The sequence below is a fragment of the Eschrichtius robustus genome, chromosome 20 (genome assembly GCF_028021215.1).
Source record: "Eschrichtius robustus isolate mEscRob2 chromosome 20, mEscRob2.pri, whole genome shotgun sequence".
NCBI lineage: Eukaryota > Metazoa > Chordata > Mammalia > Artiodactyla > Eschrichtiidae > Eschrichtius > Eschrichtius robustus.
The window spans coordinates 16,688,467-16,708,836 of NC_090843.1; the positions used below are offsets into that span (position 1 = coordinate 16,688,467).

At 51.5% G+C, this 20,370-nt stretch overlaps 1 protein-coding gene across 1 annotated transcript in view; it reads right to left on the reverse strand.

The window, feature by feature from the left end:
* Positions 1–1,637: 1,637 nt before the first annotated feature.
* MAPT (microtubule associated protein tau) overlaps positions 1,638–20,370 on the reverse strand; it is a 106,064-nt gene continuing 87,331 nt past the window's right edge. The window contains exons 13-16 of the mRNA XM_068531121.1: positions 13,136–13,228; positions 8,768–8,849; positions 6,760–6,872; positions 1,638–2,137 (exon numbers count right to left, since the gene is read on the reverse strand). Coding sequence (XP_068387222.1) covers positions 1,922–2,137; positions 6,760–6,872; positions 8,768–8,849; positions 13,136–13,228 — 504 coding nt within the window. The 3' untranslated portion in view covers positions 1,638–1,921. The remainder of the gene's footprint in view (positions 2,138–6,759; positions 6,873–8,767; positions 8,850–13,135; positions 13,229–20,370) is intronic.

Consider the following 20,370-nt stretch of genomic DNA (forward strand, 5'->3'; position numbering starts at 1 on the left):
ATTTCAAGATACATGCGTCCTTTTTTTTTTTTTTTTTTTTTTTTTTTCTTCTTTTCACTATCATAGTCACTCTGGTGAATCCAAGCATAAACAGACAAATCCGACTACAACGCGACAGGGTGCAGATGGGGAGGGAGGGGCGACATCTATGTATATGTTCAGCTGCTCCAGGAGGACAAGACAGCATTGCTTCCAGCTGAGACTGGGGGAAGAACCATTTCCGAGGGGGCATGTTTCCCTTTTTGGGGTGTGGAGGGCTGATTATATGAACTTGGGGTTGAGCAGCGGCTGGGCTCTCTGAGAGGCTGGCAGTCACAAGCTGGGGCAGACGTAAGGAACGGAGGGAGCGTGGTCCTGCCCTGGGGGCCTTGCCTGCCCATCCCCGTGCCATCTCTGGCATCCAGGACGGCCAACCTGCTGCCAGCTCGGCACAGGAAGGGAACCAGGCCTTCTGGGAGAAAAGGCTCTCCAAGTAAACACGGCATAAACGTCCAGGGTCACTGCGAACCCCACCCTGGCTCCCATCTGGGATGGAGGCAGGGGCAGGGAACCGAGTAAGGTCATCAGGTTCATTGTGAGGGACATGCCAGCTGGATGAGTACAACTTAGACTGAGAGACTGAGGTCCCCCGCCGTGTCTGGACTTTGCCCTCCTTGACTTTCCCCCTTGGTTCAGAGGAGGTGCCTCCCCATCTAAACAATGTCCGTTACTGAGAAGGGGGGGGTGGGGTGAGGCTGGGAACGCGGGATGGCGTGACGTAATGAGGGGTACAGGCAGTGGCTGGGCTCCGCACGGCAGACACAGGCATGGTGGGGCAGACAGGTGGCTGCGGTGGCCGTGGGAGGGATGAGAGGTTCAGGAGCCTCCTCCCAGGTCCCCGTACACTCCAGAGATGCCAGAGGCCCAGGCTTGGGAACAGGCGGATGTCCCCCAAGAGGCACAAGTCCTTACAAAGAACCGGTTAGCCCTAAAGTCCCAGGTCTGTGAGGTGCCAAAATCGTGGCTGCAGTTCCAACCTTCAGAACTCAATAAAACAGGGTTTCCGCGGGGCAGAGGGAAGCCCCTCAGCTCAGGACCCCCACCCTGCGGGGAGGGAGAAAGAGGCCAGCGCTCGGATGCCACTCCCGCAACCTTCCTTCTCCTCCCGCCCCCTGCCCTTCGTGGTGTAAGCCCTTCTCCCTCCAGAGGGTGGCACGCCGTCCCGCAGCAGACCCCGGGCCACCAAGACCGCAGCAGACCCCGGGCCACCAAGAACCGGAGGCCACTTGGTCCAAGTTCGCTGTGGGCGGCAGAGGCTGTGCCCTGCCTGCTGCGCCTCCGGGCCGTCCTCAGCATCTCCTCCCTGAGCTCCTCCTCCTCCGGTATCCTCACGCCCCACACACCCCCTCTCACCTCGCCCTCCCCCCTGCCCAGCCCCCCCCCCCCCCGCACCCCGTCCTGCTCCAAAGGTGGCCCTACGCCTGTGGTTCCACCAGCGCACCAAGTGTCGAGTCCCTTGTTGCCGCTGCTGCCTCTGTGACACCCCCAGGATGGGGCGCCCCCCAGGCCCTTGAGAGTCCCCAGAAGCAGCTTTCAGAGCCTCTCCTCCTCCCTCGTGCACTCAGGGGGGGGAAAAAAAAAGAAAGTAACTGCCCAAGGAAATTCTGGGTAGGGCCATCTTTTTAAAGGTTTTTAAAAATATTTTATTATGATTGGCCCGCCCGTCAATTTGGAAAGATGACCTTGGCTCTCGTTCCAGTGACCGATTTGGAAGTCCCGAGCCAGGGGTGAGCGACAAGCAGGTTACGTGATTAACCGATTAACCGATCTGTGAGGAGCAGCTGGGGGAGGGCAGAGGGCGAAGGGCCAGATCACTATTCTTTTTTTCCCACACTCTCTCACTCTCTTCTCTCCACGATTATTGACCGCCCCGGGGGCCAGATCACAAACCCTGCTTGGCCAGGGAGGCGGACACCTCGTCGGCGAGCGTGGCCAGCTGCGGTGCGTCTACCATGTCGATGCTGCCGGTGGAGGAGACGTTGCTGAGGTGCCGTGGGGACGTGTCCCCCGACACCACGGGCGACTTGTACACAATCTCCGCCCCGTGGTCGGTCTTGGCTTTGGCGTTCTCGCGGAAGGTCAGCTTGTGGGTTTCGATCTGCAAGAGAGGAGAGGGCAGGGTGAGGCCGAGAGGCCCCGCCAACTGCTGGCCTTGGGTGGGAGGGAGGCGTGGTGGGGACCACAGTTTCATCGTTTCCCAATGGCTAAGCTTCTGCAGGGTCCTGGTCACCTGCCAGCCAGCCTCCCAGGCCCCCTCTCCAGAGGCAGCGACCACTGTGAGTTTCTTGCATACCCTTCCAGAGATAGGCCACACAGGCAAACGTGTATGTGTGAGTAGAGAAAAAAAAAATACCATACATAAGGCAACGATATCCACATGCTTTGCACTTTGGTGCTTAGACTTAATACCTTGCATTGTCATCAGTACACAGCTCCCTCGCTGCTCGCTGAGGGCTGTGTGGTTTCCCGTCGCAGCAGATGGACCAAAATGTATCCACGCCCCTGTGGGTGGATATTTAGGTTGTTCCAGTCTTTTGCTCTCACAGATAATGCTGTGTTTGAATAACCTTGTAGGCATATCATTTCACACGTGCACTGTAAGTGTATCCCAGAAGTGGAATTGCTAGTAGGTCAAGAGGCGTGCGCATTTTATTTTGACGTACACACACTGCCAAATTGCAAATGAAAGCGTGGAAGGAGAGGCTGGAGGAGATTCAGGGATGGGGCCAGAGCCCCTGCCGTGCAGCTGTGAGCCACACACATGCCTCCCCTTTGCCAGTGACTGGTGAGGATGCTGGAGGTGGCAGCACTGGCAGGTGTACTAGAAAACACGACGCAACGAAGCCCTTTTGAAAGTAGGGCATCGTTCCAAAACATGCAACAGCTCATACGACTCCGTCAGAAAAACAACCCGATAAAAAATAGGCAGAAGACGGGCTTCCCTGGGGGCGCAGTGGTTGAGAATCTGCCTGCCAATGCAGGGGACGCGGGTTCGAGCCCTGGTCTGGGAAGATCCCACATGCCGCGGAGCAACTGGGCCCGTGAGCCACAACTACTGAGCCTGCGCGTCTGGAGCCTGTGCTCCGCAACAAGAGAGGCCGCGATAGTGAGAGGCCCGCGCACCGCGATGAAGAGTAGCCCCTGCTCGCCTCAACTAGAGAAAGCCCTCGCACAGAAACAAAGACCCAACACAGCTAAAAATAATAAATAAATAAATTTAAAAAAAATAGGCAGAAGATGTAAATAGACATTTCTCCAAAGACGACGTACAGATGGCCAACAGGCACGTGAAAAAATGCTCACGCTGATTATTAGAGAAATGCAAGTCGAAACCACATGAGGTAACACTCACTCCAGTCAGAACAGCCATCATCAGAAAGTCTACAAGTAAAACAGAGTTGCCATATGATCCAGCAATCCCACTCCTGGGCACATATCCAGACAAAACTGTAATTCAAAAAGATACATGCACCCCTATGTTCACAGCTGCACTATTCACAACAGCCAAGACGTGGAAACAACCTAAATGTCCATCGACAGATGAATGGATAAAAAGGATGTGGTACATATATACAATGGAATACTACTCAGCCATAAAAAACAAAATAATGCCATTGCACAGCAACATGGATGCAACTGGAGATTATCATACTAAGTGAAGTCAGTCAGAAAGAGAAAGACAAATACCATATGATATCACTTATGTGTGATAAGTGGAATCTAGAATATGGCACACATGAACCTATCTACAAAACAGAAACAGACTCACAGACATAGAAAACAGACTTGTGGTTGCCAAGGGGGAGGGGGGTCGGGGAGGGAAGTACAGGGAGTTTGGGATTAGCAGATGGAAACTATTATACATAGGATGGATCAACAACAAGTTTCTACTGTATAGCACAGGGAACTATACTCAGTATTCTGTGATAAACCGTAATGGAGAAGAATATAAAAAAAGAATGTCTATATGTGTATAACCGAGTCACTCTGCTATACAGCAGAGATTGGCACAATGCTGTAAATCAACTATACTTCAATTTAAAAAATTAAAGAAAAGCATACAAATGAACTTATTTCGAAAACAGAAAGAGACTCAAGACATAGATAACAAACTTATGGTTACCAAAGGGGAAAGGGGAGGGGAGGATAAATTAGGAGGTTGGGAATAACATGTACAAACTACTATATATAAAATAGATAACCATCAAGGACCTATTGTATAGCACAGGGAACTATACTCAATATTTTGCAATAACCTATAAGAGAAAAGAATCTGAGAAACAATATATATATGTATGTATGTATGTATGTATAACTGAATCATTGTACGGTACACCTGAAACTAACACGACATTGTAAATCAACTATACTTCAATTTAAAAATAAACAAAAAATAAAGTAGAGCATCCTTGACCCAGAGGTCTCAGCTCCAAAGGATACCTGGGAAGCCCAGAAGCAGAAAGCATTAGCTGGAGATGCCAGTAGTACATAATAATTCTCTCCTGATGAGTCCTGAAGTGGTGAACACAGTAATTCTCAGCCTTTTTTGGGTCCTAAGACCTCCTTGAGCATCTGGTGAGACCAGGAAAATGTGTACACACGCGTGTCTGCTCTCATACACACATGACAACTTCTCCCTACAATTTCAGGGGTCCCTGGGCCCCGGGTAAAGAGGGCCTATTGCAGGGGCATTTGAGTGTAGAGAAAAACCAGGCTCCCATTTAAGCTATATGCTTGTTTTGTTCATGTTGGGTTACTACTTTGAAAAAAGGACTCTCCCTTATTACTACAACTGAAAGCCCATTTTGACATAAGCTTTGATAAGAACACTTATGTTCTTAAGAAAAATGGGACAGCATCCTGGGAATGTCCCCAAATCCCCCAAACTGAAAGGAACTCAGGTGGCGGGGGTCCTATGCTCCACTGCTTGTCAGCAGTATTGCTCATCACAGAGGGAAATAGGGGACTGAACACAAGAGGACCCTCTGGGACCAGGTCAGTGTCTCCTGGGCAGTGGGCAGGGCAGGGCCCACCCTTTCCGAGGCATCACAGAGATGAGTTAAAACGGGAGAAGTTCTGACTCGGATTTGGCTCTAACTCATGTTCTTTGATGACTACAAAGCTCCAGGCACCCTCCTGAACATTGCCTCATCCGGGTCTCACAACCACCCTGGGACGGGAATGTTTCCATCCGCTTTGCTGAAGGGGAACCTGACGCTGAGATGGCTTGCAGATCTTGCCTGGGTCACGCCTCCAAGCAGAGTCAAGCCCAGAGCTTTTCCCAGGACACAGAAGCTTCCAGAGTCAGGGGTAGAGGCCTTCCTTCAACTAGGAACCACCAACGCCCAGGCCTACCCAGACTCATTCCATATACAATATATTCAGTCAGACTCTCTGGGGGTGGGACGTGGTCTCTTTAAATCTCCCCGGGGCAGGGAGGCCCTGCATTAAACAGGCTGGGGGCGGCGATGGAAACAAGCTGGCCTTTTGCAGAAAACCTTCTCATTTCCCTGGGTCTCACTTTTAATAGAGACCCAGGCGGCACTGAGAAGTATTCCTGCACCTGGGGAAGCCCAGGATGAGGAAGCCTGATGGTCAGGGAGCCCTGTGGGGAGCCAGGACCCCGTCCTACTCCCGCCTTCGGGCGCCTCCATCACGGGTCAGGTCGGCCCCGAGGTCTCAGTTTGCAACCTGTGATTTAAGAATACGCCAGCAAAGGCTTCTCCAAAACTACGCTGTCGGGCTTTCACCGCAAAGGTGGGGTGTGTCTGTTCAGAACCAGAGGAGGAGGTGGCGAGCGGGATGGGGGGAGGGGTGGTGACTGCCGTGGGGACCCTGGCGGCCTCCAAGCGAGGCCCGGCTGCCACTTCTGACCAGTGGGGCCCCCTTGGGCTGCACTGCTGCTCACTGCTGCGTTGGGTCTCAGTTGCCACACCCGTTCTGGGACATCCCTTCTCCCTTCACCACTCCTCAGTCAGCTGCTGGGAGGCACTGAAGACTGGAAAGTGAGCCACTTGCAGAACTTCAGGGCAGGCGTGGGCAGGAAACCCCAGAGGGCACTTTGCTGTATTTATGCAGAAGAGAAAAAGTGCAGCCACAAGACGGCATTCTGCAATGGGCCCAGAGGGAGACGCTGGTGTCCCCCGGCCCCCACTGCACACAGTCACCCAGAGCCAGACCCAGGGCCTCTAGAAACTGCAGGGAACGCTGAGGTCCTTGGTCTAGCAGCCTCCCCGTGGACACTTACAGAGGCTTTGCCGAAATCTGGATTCCAGCATCACTGTTTTGCTCTAACTGCCTAGTGACCCATTTAGAAAGTTAGGTTACATTCCCGTGACTGGCTCTTGGTGACTGGGGCTGGCTTTGGTGATGGCTACTTCCTTTTGGGGGTGCTTGCCCACCACAGGGCCTAGGGCAGTGGCTCTCACCTTTAACTGCACTAAAGAGTCACCTGGGGGCTTTAAAAGCTCCACTCCAGGTGCCCAGATGGCACCTGAGACCAATCAGTCAGGATCTCCAGGGTGGGGCCTGGCATCAAGTGTGTTAAAGCTCCCAGGGGACATCAAAGGGCAGCCCAGGTGGAGCCCGCAGGCCTGGTGGTAGCTGAGAATCCACGTCAAGCCAGGCAATACAGGACCCTCAGCTCTCCTGCCGTGGGAAACTGGACCAGCCTTGTCCGCCTGACTCTGTTACAGCCTCCTCCCCGCCCTGCCCGTTTACCTTTTTATGCCCTCCGCCAGGGACGTGGGTGATGTTATCCAGGGACCCGATCTTGGACTGGACTCTCTCCTTGAAGTCCAGCTTCTCAGACTTTACTTCCACCTGGCCACCTCCTGGAACACAATGCACACAAGGGCACCAAGCCTTGAGTGAGGGCTAAGCAAGTGAGTGATTCCATGCAGACGCCAACCTTGAGGGGGAGCTAAGACCAGCTTTTATTTAGAGCGTGGTTTGGAGCAAGTAGGTCCTTCCGAAGGGCTTGAAAACAGTTTGCTTTCTCTCTCTAATCAGGGTGCACATCAAATATTTACTCAGCAAACTCTTCCTCCTTAGATGATGCAAAGGTAGATGACAGCTCAGTTCGCGAGAAATTATTCTAAATTAGTTGGCTTCCAAAGAGTCAAGTCTTTCTATGCCAACATCCTATAAGCTACAGCCCTATAAGACCTCAGAATTAAACTAAATGACAAAGTGCACCCTTAATAAGGAGGGGCCCTGACCCTTTCTCCCTCCTCAGACACTTGATGCCATGCCCAAGTGTGGGAGATATGGCCTGAGGAAGAGACGAACTACATTACTTTCTTTGGAAGGATAAAGCCACTTAAGAAAGCTGCTCCCTTGGGACTTCCCTGGTGGCACAGAGGTTAAGAATCTGCCTGCCAAGGCAGGGGACATGGGTTCGAGCCCCAGTCTGGGAAGATCCCACATGCCACGGAGCAACTAAGCCCGTGCGCCATAACTACTGAGCCTGCTCACCTAGAGCCCACGCTCTGTAACAAGAGAAGCCACCGCAATGAGAAGCCCACGCACCAAAACGAAGAGTAGCCCCTGCTTGCCACAGCTAGAGAAAAGCCCGCGCGCAGCAACAAAGACCCAATGCAGCCATAAATAAATAATTAAATTTTAAAAAGATATCCATACTTTATTAAAAAAATAAAAGAAAGCTGCTCCCAGTGTGGTAGGATGGTGGCCTCAGGAGAGGCATAGTTTTCACTGCGAGAGACTGAACTCCCACAAAATGTCCAGGGGAAGCAGGAAGTAATGACACACCTTCTACACTACGTTTTTGACGACCTTCTCTTCCTGCAGTCACGGTTCAAGTAAAGACCTCAGCCCTGAACAGGGCCTAAAGCAGAAGGCCCTGCTCTGGCCTTCCAGGCGGAAGTTAGCTCTCCAAGATGGTAGCCACTAGCCACCTGTAGCTACTTAAATTTTATTTATTTTTAAATTTTAATTGAATTTTATCTTTTTGGCCGCACCGTGCGGCTTGTGGGATCTTAGTTCCCCGACCAGGGATCCAACCCAGGCCTGGCAGTGAATGCGCCGAGGCCTAACCACTGGACTGCCAGGGAATTCCCCGAATTTAATTAAATAAAATTCGTTCAGTTCCTCAACTGCACCAGCCACATTTCAAATGCTCAATAGTCGCATGTCATTAGTGGCTACCATACTGAACAGCACAGGTATAGAACATTTCCACTGTCTCAGAAAGGTCTATAGATAGCACTGATTTCTATACGGCATGAGATGAAGAGGGAAAGGGTTAGCATGGGGAGTTCCAACAGTATCATTTTCTGTTGAAATGAAGTGACAGTGGGAGCATGGCAACAGCCCAGGGTCCCATGTTGTAGCTGGGGCAGTTGGTGAAATGCCCCTCATGCTGGCTGAGGACCAAACTGGGACATCCACATTAGCCAGGGTTTGGGGGCCAGATCAGGCCCTTTCCCAGCTCTAGATACCCCGTGTGCAGCCTGCTTGGAGAACTGCAGGTTAGGATTTAGACCAGCATCTGCCCTCCCTCCTCATCTTGTCTTGGCCAGCCTGGCCCTGCTCAGGAACAACACACGGAGCCACACCTCCCAGGCCGCAGCAAGTTCCACCCTTAACACTCCCCTCATGGCCCATCCCATCAGTCCTTCCCAACCACTTCCGGAGAAGGCACCACCCTATCCTGTCCCACCCCTCAGGCCTCCCCGCCCCGTCCTTGCCTTCTACAAGGGCTGGCTACCTGGCTTATGATGGATGTTGCCTAATGAGCCACACTTGGAGGTCACCTTGCTCAGATCCACTGGTTTGTAGACTATTTGCACCTGGAGGAGAGAGAGAATGAGAGAGACAGTAAAATAGGATTATTTTATTGGGGGCGTAATGCAATGAAAAGCAGCTGTGTAAGTCCAGGCCCTGCTCAGACAGTGTTTTCCTGTCTGCCACGAGGAAAACACCCTAGTCATGGCGGGGGGGGGGGGGGGGGGGGAAATGTGTTGGAATTCTGCCACCCTTGCCGCCCCAGGGGAGCTGGGTCTTCACAAAACAAATGGAGTGCCTTCAATTCCACAGGACAAGGACCCTCAGGGAAAAACAGGGCTACTTCCTCACTGTGCAGGGCCCACACCTTTGGTTTAGCAAACACTTACATGTGAAAAAGTTATTCTCTTTCCTGACATGAAATCGACAGATCACGTTCAGTGAAGACAGAAAGAAAGAAGGGATCAATATGATCTGTTTGTGCAGCATTTGAAAAGTCTTGGAAAAGCAAGAGAGCCATATCTGCTGGGCCTCAGAGAGCAGAGGTCGGTGTGGGGCTGTTAGGAGCATTCCTCCCGGGAGAAGCTTCACAAACCCCAGCAGCCCAGAACAGAACAGTGATGGTCAGAGAGAGGGCCCCAGAGCAGTTCCACAACCCAGTAAGAGTTAAGCACCAGCTGCCCGCCCCCCCACCCCCACCCCGCCATCCTGCCCCAGGGCACACAGTGTCCTGGACATTTTGGTTCTTTACAGAAAGGAGCAAAGCAACACCAGCAGGATGGGCGGGCGGCAAGGCAGAAATCACAGGTTTAGTGTCTCAGGGAGGTTCAGCAGACACGTAGGGGAGGCCTAAGGGCCCCAGGGCTCAGAGCCAGCCTGAGGGTCCAGCATGTGGCCAGGCCACACAGCCACCCCCCAGCCGCCTGCTGACCTCAGCCCCCCGGAGGAGAAACCCATGGGGACCCAGCATCAGCGGAGGGGTCTCCTAGAGGAAGTCTCTACAAAGCCATGGCTGTGAGGGGTCCCTGATGGTCACTGGGTGACACGTCCCTCATGTGAGGTCACCTGAGGATGCAGGAGGCCAATCACCATGGAGCCGGTCAGCTCCTGCTCCCTGCCCTGGAGTCCTGGAGTCACCCAGGAGAGAGATGGCCTCGTGCCCAAGAACGGGGTTAACAAGGACATCAGAAAAAAAAAGGAGTTTTTACTTAGGTCTAAATCATCTGGAACAATCCCAAATTACGTTAGTTAATCAAAATCATACTGGCGTCTGCCGATTACTGATGGAGTTGATTCAGGCTGACAAGTGGACGTGGCCTGTGTGCGTGGGTGCGTGGAGGGAGGTGTGGAGAGCCCGCACCTCTGGGCGTCGGTGAGTTAACGATTAACGACGGATTCTGAGCGGGCACTCGGAGGTGGGGTGGGGCAGGGCTATGGGAACTCCCCCTCCTTCCCTTTATGAGGGAGATGAAAGTGAAGGCTGGTGTGTACAGGCTTCCTTCTCTTCCCTTCAGCCTGGATGTGGTAACCAGTGGGGGAGAAGGGAGGGTGGGGCTGTGAAGAAGGGAGAGCCTGGATTGGCAGGGAGGGAAAAGGAATGGGGAGGGGGAGGGAAGGGGAGGGGAAAGGAATGGGGGAGGGGGAGGGAAGGGGAGGGAAGGGGAGGGGAAAGGAATGGGGAAGGAGAAGGGAGGGGAGGTGGAAGGAGAAGGGAGGGGAGGGGAAAGGAATGGGGGAGGGAGAACGGAAGGGAGGGGAAAGGAATGGGGGAGGGGGAAGGAATGGGGGAAGGGAAAGGAATGGGGAGGGAGAAGGGAGGGGAGGGGAAAGGAATGGGGGGAAGGGAGAGGAGGGGAAAGGAAAGGGGGAGGGGGAAGGAATGGGGGGGAAGGAATGGGGGAAGGGAGGGGAGGGGAAAGGAATGGGGAAAGGGGAAGGATGGGGGAAGGGAGAGGAGGGGAAAGGAATTGGGGAGGGGGAAGGAATGGGGAGGGGGAGGGAAGGGGAGGGGAAAGGAATGGGGGGAAGGGAGAGGAGGGGAAAGGAAAGGGGGAAGGGGGAAGGAATGGGGAAGGGAGGGGAGGGGAAAGGAATGGGGGAAGGGAAAGGAATGGGGAGGGAGAAGGGAGGGGAGGGGAAAGGAATGGGGGAAGGGAAAGGAATGGGGAGGGAGAAGGGAGGGGAGGGGAAAGGAATGGGAGAGGGGGAAAGAATGGGGAGGGAGAAGGGAGGGGAGGGGAAAGGAATGGGAGAGGGGGAAAGAATGGGGAGGGAGAAGGGAGGGGAGGGGAAAGGAATGGGAGAGGGGGAAGGATGGGGGGAAGGGAGAGGAGGGGAAAGGAATGGGGGAGGGGGAGGGAGGAGGCCAGGCTCTGGAGTGAATCCCGGAGCTGGCCAGGAGGCAGGGAGAATCCCTAGGAGAAGGAACAGAGCCTGCCTGCTGGGGAGTCACCTCCCAGCTGAGGAGAAGAGGGGCAGGGAGCAAAGAGAGGCAGAGCCCAGGCCAAGGGTCCACTGTCCCCAAAACGCCTGAGGCTGACATTGTGCTGGGGCTTGTCACCCCCCAGCCACCTTTCACCAGGAGAAGAGCTCTCTGTGGCGGCTCCTACTGCAGTGGCCACAGGCCAAGGACAGCGCTCGGGGCCAGCCAGGGACATCCTGTGGCACTCTGCCGGAGTCACAGGCTAGCCCACCAGCTGGCAGAGAGTGCAGGGGGGATGGGAGGTGCCCCCGAGGAAGTCCCTTGATGTCCTGGGCACCGCCAGCGGCAGAGGGAATGTACCCCCTGCCCCCAGCTTCCGCCTGAAGGAGTGGGGCACTGGCTGCAGCCACTGGACCCCACCCCTCGGCCCCAGCAGCACAAGCTCCCGCCAGCTGACCAGACACACCAGATGCGAGTTAAACCGGAAAGCACATGTCGTTCCTTCTCTGGCCAGAGCCTGCCACCTGCAGGGAAGCCAGAGAGCCGGAGTCAAAGCTAAAACAGCAACGTCACTCGGAGCCCACGATCACAGCCTGGGGTGGTCCCCACCCCTTCTCTTGGCGGACGACGAGGTGGCAGTGGGACAGGAGAGCAGGGACGGGGGCACGGCGGAGGTACTGAGCAGACACTGGTAAGGAGGCGTGAGTGAGCGCCGTGCAGCAGCCCCGTCAGGAGGCGTGAGTGAGCGCCGTGCAGCAGCCCCGTCAGGAGGCGTGGGTGAGCGCCGTGCAGCAGCCCCGTCGGTGGCAGAGCCGGGACCCGGGCGCTCAGGGCAGCAGGCAGCAGCGCATTGCAAGAATAAACCCCCAGGTCTGGACGTGGATGATATGCGGGCCCAGGCTGGGCACTTTCTGCAGAGAGCCCCCCCCCACCCCGGGGGCTCCCACTGTCACCCCGGCACTGCCAGCCAGAGGCCAGATGCCTGCTCTCAGAAACCATCCTCCTCCCCAGGGGTGGACCTCAAAGGGCCTCGAACCTCCTGTTCCCCAACGGGTTTAAACATTTGCCTACAGCTGACCAAGAAGGCTGGGGGAGCATGGGAGGCTGCGGAGAAGGGGGGCCGAGCCTCAGGGTGCCGAGTTTGCACCCATTTGTCTGTGAACTTGGTGGATAACAGCAGAGCCGGTCAAGTGGGCAGGCGAGAATGAGGATGCCGGCCCCCAGTCTCAGGGACACATCCACTGGGGACGCAGGGAGTCCGCGGGGACGTCTGGAGGAGGCCAAATTTAAAAGGGCTCAAAGCAGCACTTCTGTCCACCCTCGGTTGCAGGCAGGTCCCCGGTGCATTTTTGTTGGGCTCTTTCGCATCTGGAGCTTCTGCCGGGGGTGGAGCTGTTTTCAAACATGAGCCGAGAGGCTTAAGAATCAGCTCATCCCTTGCAAATGCAGAAGTCAAAGGCGAGCAGGGCATGGCCTCTGCTTGCTCTGAGGTAGGATGGTAAAGACCTTTGCGTGGGCTCCTCAGAACAAGCGGGCCAGCTGTCCCCAGTGGAGCCCCTTAAAGTGAACCTGCCCAGGTGACGGAGGAGTCTTAGGTGCTGCCACCTCCAGCCCAAACTCTAACGGGCCGTGGGGCTCCCAGTGAGCGGGGGCGAAGGTGGGGCTTATGCTGCGAGGACCCAGCCACCAGGAACAGGTCAGAGAGAGGACCAGTCACCTTCGCCGTTCTGCCCATGCAGCCCTGGGGCGCCCCTCCTGGAACGGTAGGCTCGGATGTGGGGAGCCTGAGCTACACTTATGTGGGGACCCGGATAGACTCCGAGCCTGAGAATGGTTTATTCTATGCAATGTCTCACAAGTACAAACACTCATGCCACTTCTCAAACCCGGAACCGCAGCTCGGTGCAGGGATAGTGTGACAGTACTCACACTGCCGCCTCCTGGCACGTGTTTGATATTATCCTTTGAGCCACACTTGGACTGGACGTTGCTAAGATCCAGCTTCTTATTAATTATCTGCACCTTTGATAGCCAGAAAAAAGGATGAGTGACACACCACACCCAGATGCATTGCCCCGGACAAACATGTCTGGCTGCAGGCCAGGGAGAGGAGGGCAGGGCTCAATCACACCTCCCCGGGAAGCATTCCAGAACTGTGAGAGGTTGGAGGTGGGCCCCACCTTACAGCACTGGGTTTACAAAACGGATCCATCAGGAGGCAGTTCTTCCCTTTACGAGAGGATTGCATTATGGAGGCCCCCTCAGAGAGCACCTCGGAGGCCTAAAAATCGGAGGCGAGTGTCCACCAGGTTGGGATGGAGCAAAATGTACTCAGTTACATTATTAAATGAATAAATAAAAGTCCCAACTGTGGCCTCATTCATACACCTGCCAGACCCCTCTGAACACTCACTGAGACCTTTAGGTGGCTGTTCTCAAGTCTGTTAGGTATTGGAATCACCTGCAGATATATTTTTAAAATCCCAGACCCCACTCCTGACCTTAGACTCTCAGTCTTTGCGCTTATGAAAAGCACCCCTGGTGCTTGGTTCAGATGGATGCATGGCTAGGTTCAAGAATCAGACTTCATGGGGAGGACACAGGTGGTTTGATGGAGAAGATAAACCTGGACTCCCTTCCACGGGAGGCCTTGGCCTCCTGGAAGGCAGGGTAAGTGCCTGCCCTTCACCATCGGCTCCTTCTCATCCACAAACCACCAGGCACTCAGAGGGAACAGGGCGATGTTCCCAGGTGACCTTCCCTACGTTTTCCTGAGCAGGTGTGGTCCAGATGGTAGAGATCCCACTGTATTTCTGCAAGGCTCCTCCTTCTCCAGGCACCAGGGAAAGGGTGTGGGGCTATCAACATTCCAGGGGGGAATGATTTTTACTCAATTTGTCTGTGTATTTCATAGACAGACAACCGTGGTGCAGAGAAGAGGAGCTGAAAAACTCTGCGTTTTGTCTGCTACAGCAGGGATCACATCCTCGCCAGGTGTTCTCCATCAGGAGCGCCGTATTTGGAACCAGTGGGCCTTAGTTTCTATTAATCACAGGTATAAATAACTGCCAACTGAAGTTTCCAATGAAGAACAAGCACTGCCCTCTGAAATTCTGGAAATGGCACCAAGACCTCAGTTGCTGCCAGGTGGGGGCCACTGCCCCTGAGGCCCAGGGGTGGCTTTTAGGGCAGCTGTGGCTGGGGTTCAGAGCCGGTGCCTGGCTCATCTAGGGTGAAGGGCCCCGAATCTGACCCAAGAGCCAGAGCCGGCCATCAAGGGGTCCACAGGTCCTCAGCTAAAAGAGGAAATAAGGACATGATAGCAAAATTTGTCCATCCTACTTTTTGGTTTTAAAAATGGCCTTTCCTCCAATAAAATTTAAAAAAATAAAAATGAAAATAAAATGGCCTTTCCTTTATTACATTATTAATTATTAAATTACATTGATAGGAGATATTATTTTTAGATGTCCTTAACCTGGCAAAATTAAAATATAGTCATCTTCTCTTGGACCCCCATCCCTGTTTTTTTTCCTTAATTTCACTTCTCTGAATTGAAAAACCTGGGAAGCACACACCTAACCCATAACTTTGTTTTCTTTTATGTTCCTTTAAAGTAAAAAGCTATGCCTTTTTTCATCATACAAAAGTAACAGGACATTACGATTTTGAAAAACAGAGGTTCCAGAAAGAGGAGAAAACGTTTTCTTGCTAACCCAGCACAGCCACTGTTGCATTTTCTTGAATTCTCTTCAATTCTCATATATAAAAATAAAACTACCATCTCAGACATATAAATGGTAGTAATTATTGTGTACATACTATTTTATATCTTCCTTTACCAAGTATTTGCCACGTTCTACAGTCATCAGAAGCATTAATTTAAAAAATAAGTCATATTCCATTTCATGTTATCTGTGCTATCAGATATTTATATTGATTCCATTTTAAAGAATACAGTCTCACCATGAACATCGTTCTGCAAGGAGTTTTTCCCATTTTGTGGACTGTTTTCATAGCACAGAGCGCCAGAAGTCCAATTTCTGGGCCAAAGTTACAAACACTCTATAAAAACTCTCCACACAACTCTCCAAATGGCTTTCTAAAAGGGTCGGATTAATTTCTCCTGTGAGCACTGTTGAGAAAGTCAGTTTCACCATGTTGCTGCCAGCATTGTGCATTAAAAGAAATTGTTTTTCTTATTTCTTTGATTAAAATAAGTAGGTCTGTGTTGTTGGCTTATTATGCATTTCTTTGATTATTATTAAAATTGTTCCTTTGTCCTTTTTTTTTTTGCTAGTAGTTGTATTTTTTTTTTTCTAACATACAAACGTTGACATTTTTATATACTTCCTTTGTGACATTTCTTCCTTTGTAACTTCCCTGGTTTTTAAATGTAAAAACCATCCCTCATTTAGAGGCTGGATAAATACCTAATTCCACATCATCCTTCTCACCTGCCATCACCCGCACCCCCCACCCCACCTCACCCCGGCCCTGCTCCCAACCTTCCCGATGAAGAGGCCATTTAAAGCCCAGAGAAGTTCAGTGACTTTCTCAAGTCAGTGGCAGAATCCACACAGGAATCTAGATCTGGGTGTTTCTGCGGCCACGGTTGCCTATGTAACAACAATATTTTGCCTGAGCTGTTCTCAAGCCTGTTGTCTCATATACCAAATGAAAACAACACTCTCTCAAGGTGGATGGTGACGTCTATCCTGCCATATAGGAGACAGCATGGCAACGCCTCAGCCCAGGCTTGAGCTGGGACGAAGAGGTAGAACAGGTTTTCTCACCCCGCTTTGTAGGCAACTGCTGTCACCCTCTGCACAATGTCCTTGAATCATTTCATCCCACCCTCAAATTTTAAGGAGTCCCACATGAACTCCTGCTTTGGGGATCATTTTTTATTGATAACTTTCCATTGGCTAAGTCCCAGAAGCAGACTTTCCAGCTTTCATAAGAGAATCGGAGCAGTTTAGAATTAGAAAACACACGCCAATACACAAAATAATAAAACAAGAAGATTGAAAAGACAATGGTAAAAGAACGGGAGGTCGTCAGGACTGACAATGATAAGACTGATCATTACATTTAGCTCTGAGCTTCCTGGAGGCCAAGGCAAAAAGCGAAAACATGTTGGGTTACATAACTCTCTTATCTGACAAAGAAAACTTACCCGTTTTTCAAGGAGGATTGCCTTATTTTCTGTATTAATCCTTAGAAGAACATCATCAAAAAACTCAAGAGCCATTAAGCAATAACAAGATGTGCAACATACACAGAAATGTTTTCTCTGTGCAGCTTTTTCTTGTTCCAATCCCACAAAAAGCCAACGAGCTTTTGTGGGATTTGGCAGGAGACATAAGGATATTTACAAAGCAGACCTGAATTACTGTTAGTTGTCAGATTAAGTCAACACCCTTTTCAGAATGGTAGATTTACAGAAAGGAGAAAAAAGGGCAACGGTTCGTATTATGAAATTGGAATCCTGAAACTTAATTTCTCAACTAGAATAAACGTATGATATTGAGCCTCAGCTCTGGGCGGACACTGAAAATAGCCAAAGGAAAAAAACAATGTTTTGGAAGCTCCAAATTTTGATCCCGGGGATTCCTAGTCAAGGGATAAATTCCTGTGGTCAGGGTTCGACCCTGGAGGAGACGCTGGGGTGGTGTGGGCCTGGGAGCGGGTCCACTTTGGTTTAATCCATTTCCTGGAGAACCCAAAATGGTTCCAAACCCTCATCAGACCTTGTTCTGGTTCTGTTTGGGCTCAGATTTCTTGAGGTGCTCCAGATCGCCCAGCCCTCGCCACTCCCACCCCAGCAGCTTCCAGGCTGGCCCAGTGTCCTTGGGTCACCCCTGGTGAGGCCTGTCTTGAGCACTGCCTGGCACTGGGCCCGGCTTGGCCTCGCTAGGGTCAACAGGCCCAGTGCTGAGGACTGGGGGCTGGGATGCTCTGGTGGGAATTTAACCTGGGGTGGGCACTGGACGCCCACAGCAAGCCTTCTCTTCAAGTCCAAGGTGGTCAGCCTGAGAACTGACACAGGAGATCAAGTAATAGGGGAGTCACCTCTAGAACTATTTATACTGTTCCTTTAAACAGTGACTGCCCCAAGATTCTTTATAATGATGGGATTTACACAAGATTTTTTCCCAGAAACACAGACGCTGTGTATAGGGAGAGATGCCCAGAGGGTCTCAGAGTTCCAAGGCTATCCCAGAGGAGGGTCCGAGCCTGGGTCTGCACAGCCTGACACTTCAGCTCAAGTTCAGCTGAGTGCCTGGCCCTGACCCAGGACAAGCAAACTATCCTAGGTACAGACTCACTTTATTTACTCCACATAAATGTTCCACACGTGTACTTTTAAAAATGAGACAAAGTTTCAACAAATACAACCAATTTTTGAAACACTCAGTTCTCCAGAATGGAGACAGACACAGCGTGCCGTCGCCATCTTGTGGCCAGCTGGAATATTGCAACCCAAGGCTTTCCAAGCCCGGCAGCGTTGGTAGGTTTCTGTCCTGCCTGGGACCTTGGCATCCCAGCTACTGCCTTGGACATCCTCGGAGGAAGTGACTTTAGCTCCATCTGCTCAAAGCCAACCAGACCACCCCCCATGCTCTGGTCATGACTCTGCATGTCCCTTCTCACCTTGGCAGCCACAGGGATACCCCCAGTTCTCCTTACCTGGCAGCCTCAGCCCCATACGAGCTCCTCTCTCACGATGGAAGGTACCTGGGACCTCTGTGCTCTCCGCTGACCATACACAGACGCTGCTGAGGTTGGTGCTGCCTTCACCTCGGCTGGGCCCAGACCTGCCCTCTTATTCACCTCCCCCTCCGTGACTCACTGACAGTCAAGCCAGAGGCTCTGCGGCGGGTGCTCTCCACTACCCTCTTTCTTCTCCATCCTATCCTGTCCTGTCGGGGCAAACACAGAGCTGGTTCACAGCAGACCCAGCAGGGACCTCCCTCTATCAGCTCTTAACTCTCCAAAGCTCTCGCGTAAACGAACAAAACTCCACCCTAACCCACGCCCTTCTGCTACCCCAGCTGGTGCCAGTTTTAGCTTTATTTTGCTTTTGCTCTGAGTATCTCCAGGTGCAGTTTCCCACTATTCTCTCTTCTGTGTCTCCAGCACTCTATGTGGGGGACTGCCCTTTCAAAGACCCAATGACGGTCCCAAACAAGGGTCTGTCCTATCTTCTCTGACTTGGTAACAACTGATATTGTGGGTGACACTCCACAACACAGGTGACTCTCAGTATGGTGACCCTTGATGGTGCAGGTAACCCCCTCAGTGTGGGTGACAACAGTACAGGTGACCCTCAGTATGGGGGACCCTCGATGGTGCAGGCTGCTCCCTCCTGCATATGCTTCCCTTGCCAACCTCTCCTCTTGCCCCTTTTTATCTGCTCACGTGTCTCTCTCTCCTGCCTGGGCCTGGGGGCAGAAACTCTCACAGCACAGGGCCTGGCGCTCAGAGGTGCCCAAGGAATGTTGGATCAATGAATAAAGGAAAGAGAGAAGGAACCAGCTTTTGGTGCCATTGTATGTTCTGTTTTCTAACTTATTTCTGCTCTTATCTTTGTTTCTGTATTCTTATTCTTTTCGTATATTCTTTTTTCCCTCCAATAAGAACATAATTTATATGCTGCAGTCATTAATTTTTTAAAATAAGAAAAGCATTTAAAATTATGAATTCCTTCTAAGTACAATTTGGGGGCATCACCACATAATTTATGGCATTTGTTATCAAGGCACTTGGAAAAGGCATTTTCATTTCCAAACTGAATGAGCAGTGACAAAGGAAAAGTTTTTAATTCCCAGGCATTTGTGGTCATATTGGTGACATGCACACAATGAAGTTCTGGTGTATTACACTGAGGTTAGAGATTAGAAGCAATTTCTGCTTCTCTATATTTATAGGTATTTTTCTTTATGGACTAAATAGATTATTGACATAATATCTGAACTCTTAACAACAGATAAACCCTTTGCCCTACAGTTTAATTCCTGATATTTGTTAATTTTCCCCTTTCAATTACATGGACCTTCTATGTCCTTTTATCTTTTTTAAAAATTTATTTATTTATTTTTGGCTGTGTTGGGTCTTCATTTCTGTGTGAGGGCTTTTTCTAGTTGCGGCGAGCGGGGGCCACTCTTCATCGCGGTGCGCGGGCCTCTCACTATCGCGGCCTCTCTTGTTGCGGAGCACAGACTCCAGACGCGCAGGCTCAGTAGTTGTGGCTCACAGGCCTAGTTGCTCCGCGGCATGTGGGATCTTCCCAGACCAGGGCTCGAACCCGTGTCCCCTGCACTGGCAGGCAGATTCTCAACCACTGCGCCACCAGGGAAGCCCAATGTCCTTTTATCTTTTACTTTACTAATATCTACTGTGACACCTCCAGTCACAACTGTATTTCTATCCATTTTTTTCTTTTTTTAAATATTTATTTATTGATTGATTGATGTGGACCATTTTTAAAGTCTTTACTGAATTTGTTACAATACTGCTTCTCTTTTATGCTTTGGCCGTGAGGCATGTGGGATCTTAGCTCCCCATGGGGGTCTCAGCCTGGACTGCACGCTGGGAACTCCTAGGGAGGCCCTCTCAAGATTCTCACGGGCCAGGGAGAGGCTCTGGCACTAGGATTTTTAAAAGAATCCTCCCCCTTCCCTGCCCCAGGTGATTCTCCTTTGCAGTTGCAGGAGAACTGCTACTCCTTCCCTCCCTCCCCACCTTTGGTGGATCCAGCTGGTTCTGTTAAAGTGGCCAAGTGATCATCTCCATTTTCCTTTAAAAGTAATTTCGTTTTGGGCTCTTCAAGCAATACATGTTCACTGTAGCAAATCATGAAAACAGAGAAAAGTACGAAGCAGAAAACAGATGTTTTACATTTTTTTCCAACCAGTGATCTGCTGTGGTTTTCAGGCTCCGCAGGTTTACAAACATGACCGTCTCCTGCTCCTCCTTCTTCAACGTGTCATCTGTTCAGGGAGTTGAGTTATCCTTCAGACTCTTGGAGCATTCGTTGTCCCTTTTGTAGCCAAATAAACAGTGATTGAGCACTTACTGTATCGTATGTTGGGCTGAATGAGAGGCCACAGGGACCCAAAGATCTCACGGGGACCTTGAGGGACCTTCAGTCTAGTCAT